This window comes from Polistes fuscatus, unplaced genomic scaffold, assembly GCF_010416935.1.
Source record: "Polistes fuscatus isolate 324 unplaced genomic scaffold, CU_Pfus_HIC Scaffold18, whole genome shotgun sequence".
NCBI classification, from domain to species: Eukaryota; Metazoa; Arthropoda; class Insecta; order Hymenoptera; family Vespidae; genus Polistes; species Polistes fuscatus.
The window spans coordinates 1,861,007-1,874,171 of record NW_025113086.1 but is presented as its reverse complement, the minus strand read 5'-3'; the positions used below and the strand labels follow the sequence as shown (position 1 = coordinate 1,874,171).

At 25.4% G+C, this 13,165-nt stretch overlaps 1 protein-coding gene across 1 annotated transcript; it reads left to right on the top strand.

Moving 5' to 3' along the window:
• Nucleotides 1-7,515: 7,515 nt before the first annotated feature.
• Nucleotides 7,516-11,713, top strand: LOC122515590 (protein twist). Its single transcript, XM_043632990.1, has 4 exons — nt 7,516-7,758; nt 7,981-8,257; nt 8,384-8,785; nt 11,574-11,713. Exons 1-4 carry the CDS (start codon nt 7,516-7,518, stop codon nt 11,711-11,713), a joined length of 1,062 nt encoding a protein of 353 aa, XP_043488925.1.
• Nucleotides 11,714-13,165: the final 1,452 nt, after the last annotated feature.

The window sequence follows — 13,165 nt, the reverse complement described above, 5'->3', positions numbered from 1 at the left end:
AGTTTTCAAGATACTATCCCAATAGATTGACAAGATCATACTTTTTAAATTCTTCTGCTAACTTTTTGGAATGTTCTATTATTATCAGGAATATTCACAAGTATTGTAGTTTTCTCTTTTTGTGACATTAATGATTGTCTATTTGAAGATTAATATTAATGATAGTTTTCAAGATACTATCCCAATAGATTGACAGGGTCAAATGTTTAAAATTCTTGTACTAACTTTTTGGACTGTTCAGTTTTTCTTACTGAGAATTTGAAGTATTTTCTTTCTTGTACTATTTGCATCCATATTTTAGTGATCTTTCTATTATAATTAGAAGTATTCATAAGTATTGTAGTTTTTTGTGACACTAATGTTGGTCTACAAGTCAGACATATACAAGATAAATGTTTATAATAGTCATAGATATAAATAATCTACAAAATACTATACACAACAGATTGACAGGATCACATTTTTGAAATTTTTTGGACTGTTCAGTTATTTTTCAACATTTTGTTTATCTTTTGGATTCACATCATTTTTGTGATTTATGTTAGTATTATTTTACTGTTATTACCATCTGCAGATAACAATTTTACTTAACATAACATAATTTATCACCCAGTTAAAATAATTTATAATTACATTCAATAAATTATATGAATATTAAAATGAGCTTAGATTATTCAATTTTCTAAACGATCATAAGAATTGAAGAATAATATTCACTTAATTTTGATTGTTTAATATTAGAAAATATTGAAATTAAATATTCTTAAATATTTCTACTTTTATTTATTTGAATTTATATAAAAATACATTTCTAATTTTCCAAAAATACTTCGGATAAGAAAAAACAGATATTTTCCTTGATTATAAAACCAAGTTTACAAATATATGACACCAATTAATTTTTAAATATTCGATTATTTAATAATATTAATGATACTTAATAAATTATACTTAACATCTACATTTATAGATTGTGAATATACAGGAACCATCTTTCTTCCAGTCAATAAACCACGAGTAATACGTCTATTCAAAGAAGACCGAACGTTAGCTCATGAGCAACGACGACGACGATTAAATGCAGAACAGGACGCGCAATTAAATCTACGTTAATATCGTTAAACGGAGCGTGCACAGTAAGAGAGAAGAGACGAGTCTCAACTACACACAAATATACCTTTGAACTTGAAAAGACATACTTATACACATACGTATAAAATACTTATACACGTACACATACACGTACACGTACACGTACACGTACACATTCATGTATACACATTTATATACATACATGTATGTACACGTACACAAACACGTACACGTACACATTCATGTATACACATTTATGTATATACATGTATGTACACATACATACACCTACACGTATACATTCATGTCCACATACATATACGCATTCGCATACACACTATAGATAATCGAGGAGCCAATCCGCATGATTACCCAATGAAATTGATTAATATGAAATTCGATATCATAAAGAAATCATTTTACCCCCACCCTTAATTGCTTACTCTCATGCGTTATTTTTTTTTTTTAAATTTAATTATACATCTTCAACGACGCGCATCATTATCGTTTATTATTAATTATTATTATTATTATTATTATTATTATTGTGATAATTTTGAATACGATTTGGTATTAACATCTGGACTTTTATTAGCAGCTTAAGTTTATTGTTGAGAACGTTAGCATTGTTGTTGGTAGGGACTGTGTAATGGTTTGATTATGGTATACGTATGTTATACATATGGTGTCTGTTCCAGGTGTTTTTAAGTAAATCCTACTACAAGGGAAACTTTGTGTTCAAGGAATTGGTAGAGAAGACCAGTTGAAGAAGAACTGCCTAGTCCTGCAGATCGTGCCCTGCTCTGTGATACTTCTTTACTTCAATTTTAATTGAAAACTTAGGTTAGGGACGGCCAATAAAATATGTCAGATTAATAACTAGATGAGATATTGATTATTTGGTAATAACGAAAAATGAATTAATATATTCTCGAGTGTGTGTGTGTTTTTTTCTCTTTGTTTTTCTTTTTCTATAGAATTTTTTTTTATTTCAAAACGATCGGATTCAATTGTTTGTTTATCCAATCGCGAGTGATAACGAGCGGAGAAATATGATTGGTTTTAATAATAAAATATGGCGCTGCTATCGTCGTCGTTCGGATTCATTAATTATTATCGATGATATTAACGATGCGAAATATAAACGGAAAAAGAAAAAAAAGAAATAATACGACTCGTTTAATATTGCGCAAATGTGTTTAATTGTTTAGTGCGATTCGAGATTGTGTTGATCGGATTAATATATAGAAAAGAAAAAAAGAAAAAATAGAAACCACCGAAAGGAAGAGAAAGTGAAAATAAACAAACAAACAAATAAACAAACAAACAAATAAACAAACAAACAAAGAAGAAAAAAGAAATTATAAAGGGATATAATAAAGTTAAGAAAAATGTGATATGCAGTGATATGTGGTGATACGTGGTGAAATGTTGAAATTTATTAGGACTTAGTTTCTTTTAAACGAGCTTTGCACCCGTCACAACAAACATGTCTTCGAGATCCGGCTTGTTCATCGATCATTTATGTCTTGCCTGGCGGCAATGACGGTGGCGAAGGGAAAACCCCGTTGAAATTGTGAAAGCTATATATATATATATAAATATATAATGATGCCTACGCAATGTAGGCAACTAGTTGATAATGTTTACGGATATTTTACCTATCCGGTGAGTTTTTAATTATTCTATTAATATCTTATTTTTTTATTTAAACAAAGAAAGAATAAAAGAAAGAAAAAAAGAAAGAAAGAGAGACAGGTATATTTAATAAACAATATTAACAAATATTTATGCTACTATTATTAATTAATTAATTAAATAATTATTGTAATTGATATAATCGTTATTTGTATTATATAAATTATAATAATAATAAAAATAATAATAATAATAAAAATAATAATAATAATAATAATAATAATAATAATAATAATAATAATAATTTATTAATATTATTATTTTCTCCAATTGATTTATTTTAATTTGTATATATTAATTTATTAATTTTTGTTTTCTTTTGTTTTGTTTTTTTGTTTATACGTTTGGTCGTACTTGGACAATTTATAAATTCTGTTGAACGTACGATATTTTTCTTTTCTTTACGTTTTCTTTCTTTATTTCGTTTTCGGTTGAAGAAGAATTTATACTTTTTACGCTCATACTATACCAAAGGGGTTCCTACTATTTTCGGCGTTCCGTTCATGTGTGCCGTAATTCTTATTCACGATTTTTCTTCGTTTCTAATCGGGTTTGTTCTTTTTTTCTTTATTTCTTTTTTTTTTTCCTAGATTTTTCTTATTTAAATTTATATTTAAATTTAACGGAATATAAAATCGTCGAATATAAAAATTAGTTTACGATGTAAAATACGATAATACGTTATAATAATAATTCGTCAATAATTATTAAACGAAGTTTAGAATTTATTTCGAAGAAAAATTCGATCCTTTAATTTATTCGTTGATATTTTTTTTGTTATTCGTATATAATATTTTGTTTATATTTCTTATTGTCGAAAGTTCGATTGAATGTCGAAAAATATTTTCTTATTTAGAATTCGTAAACGTTATATTCCTACGGGTAAATACAAATATTTAACGGTTTCTAAATATAACTTCAGCGAGAGTATATATACTCTTGGATATTATTTTTAAATTTTATATATATATATATGTGTATACGTAAATTGTAATTTTTCGGAAACTCGATAGGGGTCGTAGAAATTAATATATACTCGATTTAAATATTATTTAAATAATTGTAAATGAAATAGAATTGAACGTCAATTATTTTTTAAATCCGAATAACTTAACATTTGATAAAAGAAAACAGAAATAGAAAAAGAAAAAGAATTTATTCGATTAACATAAATATAATATTGAGTCTAAAAATTAAGCTGAAAAAGTTTTATGCGTTAGGTGAAATAAATTTATATTCTCGTACGATGTAATATCTTTCACGAAATAAATATTAAAGGATGTACAATAAAAAAAAAATAATAATAATAATAACAATAATATCACTAATTTATTTAAACAATTTTATACGCAGTGCGTCGTACCGAATAAAAGAAAAAAGATAACCTAAAAATTCTTTACTCATAATTTAATAATAAAATTCTAGAATTTTAATTCTCAGAAAAGAAAAAATTGAACAAACGTTGAGACTAAACACAATAATAATAAATAATAATATTATAAACATTTAAATAAAATACCATTATAATTAATATCAATATTAAATAATATATTTAGAATTTAACACTAGATTTACGTACTGAGCCAATTTGATTCATTTCAAATCTTTTTGCTAAACTTCAATATTATTTTTTTTTTAAATATATGTTGATTTTTAATGTCGTAATAAAATATATGTAAACATTAATTCCTCCTCTCTACCATCCACTTTTCGTTCATATAATATTAGTAATTTTCTAAAAAATAGTAAACAAAACAGTAATGAACAAATCTAGTGTTAAATAATATATTTACAATACAAAATAAATAATATTAATATTAAAAACATATTTTAACGTAGCTTATCCTTATCCTAGAAGAAAAAAAAACAATTTTTCGATTATCAAAATTAATTATTATATTATAAAAATTATATTAAAAAAATATATATTATTATTATAAAAATTTTTATTTTTATAAAATTTATTTATTTATTATTTATTTATAAAATTTTAAAATTTTATTATAAATATTTTATTAAATATTTTATTAAAGATTATAAAAATTTAATTAAAAAAAAAGAAAAACAAAAAAGAGAAAAATGAAACCAACAACAGCAACAACAAAACCATAGCAACGATGACAACAATTAATGCGAACCTGGAGAGTCAAATTTCGAGATGAGATTTGCAAAAATTCGAGTCTTTATTCTCGATCTTGTCCTATTCTCTGATCTTCTTTCTCACTTTCGTCAGGCGATATAAATATTCGTGGATGACTCTTTCCCCTTTTCACCTCCACCCATCATTCTCACTCTAACGAATTTACGTTTCCTTCTACCATCTCTCTCTTTCTCTCTGTCTCTCTCTCTCTTTCACCCACTGCGTTTCTTCTCTCTTTTTATCTATCTATATTTCTTTCTTTCTCTCACACGTTATAATATCTTCACCCTATTTCTCTCTTGTACGAACGATCATGGAGACAGCGAGAGTATGTTCTTTCTTTTTCTTCATTTCTTTCTTTTCTTTTTCTTCTTCTTCTTCTTCTTTTTTTTCTTTTTTACCAACTACTCTCATAAGTTTCTCTTATTCGGTACGAAGAAGTTCGGTATGATGACGATCGTAAAGAGACAGGCAAGAACTTTGAATTTATTCTTCTTCTTCTTCTTCTTTTTCTTCTTGATTTTCTTAGTTTTGTTCTTATTTTTCTATTATTTCTTCTTGAAAATGAAGAAGAAGAAATATAATTAAAAGTTTATTCATTTCCTTTATCTTCTTCTTCTTCTTTATTTGTTTGGTCATGGTTTCTAATTTTTTATTCTTAAAAATGAAGAAGATATGTAATTAAAATATTCTTCATTTCTTTTCTTCATTTTCTTCTTCATTTTTTCTTCATTTTTGTCTTCATTTTCTTCTTCATTTTTTTCTTCATTTTCTTCTTCATTTTCTTCTTCATTCTCTTCTTCATTCTCTTCTTCATTTTTTTCTTCATTTTCTTCTTCATTTTCTTCTTCATTTTTTTCTTCATTTTGTACTTTTGTTTATTTTTTGTTTTCATTTGTTTGATCTTGTTCTTAATTCTTCGATTCCTTCTTCTTATTTTTCTTCTATTCTAATTATTTTTCTTTGAAAATGTTCATTCCATTTCTTCATTTTCTGCTGCTTCTTATATTACTTTTTTCTTTAAATTTTCTTATTATTTGTTTTACTTTTTTTAATTTTTTTTAACTTTTCTTCAATTGTTCGTTCCCCATTTTCTTGCTTTTATTTTATTTGATTTATTCAATTTGTCTACTTTATCGTCTTCTATTTTTCATTATTATTTTCTTCCTTTATCAACATTTTTCATCTTCACGATCGAAATCAAAGAAAACTTCGAATTAATTCATCTCAATCTTCTCATAAATCTTCACATTTCTTATTTCTCGCAATAAAACTTCATCAATCATAATTTTTCATTTTCAAAAAAATCAAAATTATCCCCCCCGAAACGCGTATCTTTATTTCTCGATTTTTCGTTTAAATAATTTTTTTTAAATACGCATACCACATTCTTTTTTATTTTTCCCCATCCACGTTTCTATTCTCCACGAATTTTTCAAGAATCGGATAAAAAAGGCAAAGGGACGTAGGAAGAAGGGGGGGAGTAGGGGGCTGCAGAATGGCATTGAAATCCGGGAGGCAGAAAAAAAAGAAGATGAAAAGAAAAGAAAAAACAAAGAAAAGAAAAAACAAAGAAAAGGAAAGGAAAAAAAAAGAAGACCCTAAAACAAAAAGATGAGAATAGAATAAATTAAAAACAAAAGGGAATAGAAATTAAATTGGCGCGAAATAAAAGAAAGAGAAAGTAACGAATAGAAAGATTGATTGGGTGGGGGGGAGGCAGGTCAATTAAACGTTTCGTAGGGGTTGATTGTTTGATTCTAACCTAACCTAGTTAGACAAATGAAAAGAGAATGAAAATAAAAAGAAAAACAAACAAAAAAATTAGAAACAAAGAAAAATAAAAAAAGAAACAAGTAAAGAAGGAAAGATAGAAAGATGATATGAAAAAAAAAAAGAAGGAAAATAAAAAAAAGATGGATAGAGAAAAAGAAAGACAGCATGAAAGACGAAGAAGAAGAAGAAGAAGATGAAGAAGATGAAGATGAAGAAGAAGAAGAAGAAGATATAATAGGAAGTGGGAGAAGAAGAGTGAAGGGAAATGGAGGCGGAGTTCTTCGAGTATATACGTCATGAAGAAATCCTCCCAAAGTTTCTCCTCCACCATCAGAGAACTCTAAGCTTTCGTTCGAAACGAGTCGTATATGTGCGGAACCCCTGACCGACAGTTAGTTCCAAAATTATTCTAAATTAATGAATAATTATTAATAATTCAATTAACGTGTGATAAATGTGTTTTAACGAGTGGTAATAATCAATCATAAGTTTTTACAATAAATATATATATATATATGTATATATGTATATATGTATATATGATATTTATTTATTATTTATTTAAATTAATCGTTAAAATTATGAGAACTGTTTCGAATAAAATATTTTTCATATTTACATACATATATATGTATAAATATATATATATGTATATATGTATATATGTATATATGTATATATATATGTATATATATATGTATATATATATATGTGTGTGTGTGTGTGTTTTTATTGAAAAATAATTATTTTATATAATCGTTTTTTTTTTGTTATTCGACGTTAGTGAAAAATATTGTTACGAGGAAACAATGCAAGCCAGATTAACGGGTCAGACTAACAGATATCAGAATCATTATATCGTGGATAGTAACGATAGTTCCGGTATTCCGCAGAGCGACGGAAGTTCAATAAGCGATTCTCCGCACCCCTGCGAACCTTTATCACCGGCTACACGCTTGATGGATCATAGTAATGCGCCGGAACATCACGATGTGACTACTTTCCAACACCATCAGCATCATCATCAGCATCATCATCAACAGCAGCATCAACATCATCTTCAACAACAGCAACATCAACATCAGATCCATCCTATTCATTCTCAACTGGATCTACGTACATTTATTCATCACAATAATAATAACAGTAGTAATAATAATAATAATAATAATAATAGTAATAGTAGTAGTAGTAATAATAATAATAATAATAATAGTAATAATAATAGTAACGACAGTAACAACAACAATAATAGTAATATTCAATCCGTTTATCAATCACCAACTTTAAATTTTATGATTTACGAAAACCCCGAAGATTACAAGAGATATCCGCAAGAACATCAAAGTGTTAAAAGTGTATTGGAACATCCTCCGTCAATTATCTACGACAGAAGATTGAACTCACCGGCATTTATTTCCGAACAAAACAGAGAACAGGAGGCTAATATTTTTTTACCACCATCGCCCGGTCAAATTTGTACGAGAATAGTTGGACACCCTAGTTCAGTGCTTTGGAATTCTGTACAGGATTATAAAACTGAGATTGACGATCAACGTGAACAACAACATCAACATCAACACCAACATCAACAACATCAACATCAACAACTTCACCATCAACAACAACAATTTCATCAACAACCGCAACCACAACCACAACCCCAACCCCAACCACAACAGGGTTACAAACAAATTGTAATTGAACAAGATCAACCTCCTGAATCGACTAATAAAAATTTGGTTAGTTCTCGGGTCGGTGTTAAAAAAAAAAGAAAACCCGTTGTAAGCGAGGATTCCGAAACGGAACATGCAACGTCTTCCTCGAGCAAAATGAAATTACGGCGTAAGAGTGGTGCTACTATTGAGGAAATACAAAATCAAAGAGTTATGGCTAATGTACGTGAACGTCAAAGAACTCAAAGTCTTAACGAAGCATTTGCCGCATTAAGAAAAATCATTCCAACATTGCCCAGTGACAAATTGTCTAAAATACAAACGTTGAAACTTGCCACAAGGTACATCGATTTCCTGTATCAAGTTCTTCATTCTAATATACAATATAGTGCTGAGGATTCCGGTAAGGATAACCAAGTTATGGGTATAAGAATTAAATGTATACAAGAAGTACCTAAATTATTTTATGACATGGTACTTAGTCAAAATGATTATGTTATGTAACACGGTGCATGAATTATGCTACTAACATCATTCATCCCCGTTTTATGCTTATCCCATAACACTATATTCTCAGAAGATTCTTTATTTTGTTTCGAATTATTAGAATTGTTTAATTGTAATATTCTTTTGTTTTAAATTCGTATGGGTTTTGATTGAAAATGATAAACTAATTATTTTGGAATTGGTTTCTTTTTTTTTTTTCTATAAGAATTTCGATACAATAAAATGATCTTCTGAGAATATCAATGGCTTTTGTAATAACTTTTTTTATCGGGTTAATATAGTTGTGGTGTAATCATAGTAGAATGGTGTAGTTTTATTTCTGACCAAAATTTTCCTAAAACTCAATTAACACATTTCTTAAATTCTCATTTAACATTAATGGTTTTGTAATAATTTTTTGTTTTGATTAATATAGTAGAATGATTGTAGCTTCAATATAGTTCAATAAATAAATTTCGTTAATTCTCAAGGAATATCAATAGAGTTTTTGTAATAACTTTTTCTTTGGGTTAATATAATTATGGTATAACATAATATAACATTCTATGGTAGAATGATTGTGAATTTTAACCTAATTGATATATAATACATTTCTAAAATCCTTATATGGTATTTTATTGTATTATATTATTTCATTTATATATTTTTTTTTTTACTTAATTTGTATTTTTCTCATTTAATCAAAGCAATAAATTTATGCAAGCCTTATAAGTATTTGTATAATTGTTTTGTTTACACTTTACATATGATTTTCATTAAAACACAATGCATAAAAATTGTGCAGAAAATTGTGTTTTTTAGGACACTTTTTCTAATAACACAATTTAGACAAACCTTTATACTTCACATTCTTTTTTATAATATTTTTTTACTTCACTGAATGCATTTTCTAATAACACCATCTTTAAAAACTTGTAATCCTACAATCCAATTTTTATATACTACAAGAAAAAAAACTAATTTGAATTAAAATTCAGCCCTATAACCATCAATTTTCCTATTACATTGTTGCTTTTTTATAAATTTTTTTTATTTTATTTTATACTTTTGCTTAATACAATATAAAACCTAATTAATATATCATTCCACTTGTATTTAGTAACATTTCTTAAATTCAAACAAAATTCTCAATTTGGTATATGTTTTTATTTTTATAACTATAGTTTGCTTTGCATAATCCAATTATTAACAAAACACGATGACAAACATTGTTTGCAAATAATCCAATCAGACAATATTAATAAAATCAAATTTATGTAGCATGATTTTGTAAATATTAATAACCCTAATACGATATTAATATTATAACCTTGATTTTGTATTAATCTTAACATTTTATACTAATAATTTTTAAAAAAGGGACCATGTTATAGGATAGTTGAGTGTTTTCTACTTTTATTTATAATTTTTAAAATAATTCTTTCCAACCATCACTCTTTTCAACACCTTTCCTCCCCTTTCATATTTTTTATTCATGTTTTTAAATGTAAATCATTGGAAATTTTCTTTCCATGGGAATACATTAATCAGACTAACATCTCAACATTTTTTTCAAATCTTATAGGTTGTTTGTAATTTGGAATTAAATAAAAAATTCAGAATTTAGTTTATTGTATGTATATGTATATATATGTATGTATACTATATTCTGAGTTAAACTTCATCAAAACAATTTTTTTCAAATCTTATGGGTTGTTTGTAATTTGGAATTAAAAAAAAAATTCAGAATTTAGTTTATTATTATACTAATTCAAAATTAGTATATACATATATGTATACTATATTCTGAGTTAAACTTCATCACTTTAGGATAATTTATTTAGATGAAGTTTCTATACAGAAGCTTATGTTTACGGGAACGACTATAGTGTTTATTTACGGGATAGCCTAATTAAACAGTCAGAGTGCTTGAAGTCCTGTAATTTACGGGCTTCTGTAAAACACTGAGAAACGGGTTCTCATTCTAATGGGGGGGAAAACACTTAAATAATCTCATTCGTTTCTAAACTTTCTTTTTTCTCATTCTAGATTTTACAATAAATTTTGTTGTTTTATATTTAAAAAAAAGAAACGTTCAAACGTTTGATCAAATTTTCAAAGAAAGTTTAATAGTAATAATTGTGTCATATTAATAAATAGTTTTGTAATAAGTATTGCTGCTATTGTCTTCATTATTAATGTTAGAAATGTTTAGAAAAATAATATTTACTTATACATTATAACTTTCAATTTATTTTTATACTTTTTTATTCATAATTCTAACAAATTGTTATTTAAATAAAAACAAACTAAAATATTAGATAACAATTTCTCAAACAAATTGAAACTTACAATTAGTAGAATTACATTAAATATTTTTTTCAATTTAAACAAATTTCAAAATACGTTAAAAATATTTCATCATTCTTCTCCTTAACTGTCTTTCTTTCTATTTAACATCATAAATCATTCTAATCTTTCTAAAATACTAATAACCTTAAATTGTTCCATTTCCAGGTGTCACATTTTTGCATTTTAATTTGTGTTCTTAAATATCAAATAACCAAATAATTATAATTAATTATTTCTTAAGTTAAGAAAAATACAAAAAAAACAGTATATCAGTTTTACTAGTAATAATAAGTAATTATATTATAATTAATATTGTTATTATTATTATCATTATTACTGTACATGTGTTTCAGATGAAAGAATCCCAAGAAGTGCAGTATTAGCTGCAAGGGAAATAACTTCATCACCTTCCTGCAGTTACATGGCACATGAAAAACTCTCATATGCGTTTAGTGTTTGGCGTATGGAAGGTGACTGGAATACTAATTCATAATTAAGTACCTGCTATATATATTTATGTACATTTATATATATATATATATTCATATAAAGATACATACAAATATATATACATACATAGATACATACATATATAGATAAATAAATTCGTAATTTTTTTATGCATATTTTACAGTTTTGCCAATAAATCCGTGTGATTTTTCTTTTTTGTTTCCAATTTATTATAAATAAAAACGAGCAGAATAAATTTATTAACCAAAATCTAACAATACGGGTTAATACGACAATTATATTAATAATAAAATGAAAAAATTTAAATATTTTTTTGTCAATTATTAAAATAAAGTTAAAATATAATAAATGTGGTGATAAAAAATTGGTTATTAACATGTTTAATGCCATGATGGTCACCGGTGACCGGCGGAATGAAAATGAATACAAATTTTTGTATTCAAATATGCATAATAATTCTTATTATATTATTTATTATAATAATGAATAATGAAATTATGAATTTATTAAATAGGGTAAACATATATGAATAATTATTGTATACATATACGTGTGGGTATATTTATATGTATATATATATATATATAATCAACATAAACAATTTACAAATAAAAACACAATATGTATGTAGAAATGAAACGAGATGAATTGCAGTTGAAATATTCAGGATAATAACGTATTTGTCGAAGATGATTTAATGGTCAGTGAGTTTTATTATTTAGTGTATATATATATATGTATGTATGTATATATGTATGTATGTATGTATGTATGTGTTTGTCTTATTTTTATTTTGTGATTAGTAATAATGACAGTTATATTAACTAAATCAACAATGACAAACAAAATTATAAACAAAAATTGATTTTATGATTTTTTCTATGATATAGACAATTATTTGTAATATTATTTTATTACAAATAATAATAAATTAAATAATAATTCTTTTTTATATAATAATAATAATTTAAATAAAAAATTGAAATAATAATAAATTATTTGTAATACAAATAATTACGATTGATATAATAAATCATAAAATTAATATTTTATACAATTTTTTTGTGAAATTTAACTGTTACTCGGTATAAATATTTGAAACGAATATCTCTTGTTCGTTGTAGAAAATATTATTGTAGGAAATAATTGTAGGTATTATAATAATAATTTTTAAGAAGAATCAACGAATGTGGAACTAACAAACACTAATTCAAACGTACGAATTTAATATATACGTATACATTTATTTTCGCTGGATCGAAATACAAAAACAATACACACACACACATTAAAACAATATATGTACTAACAATACTACTCTAATTATTTTTCTAATTAACATTTATACTCAACTTAATCCAATCAGATTTAAATTAGATACCGAATTTAAATAAATAAAAATCAAACAAAAAAAAATAAAAGAACAATAGGTTTAATCATCTGTCACACTCGACAATTTAATTTAAACTAAATA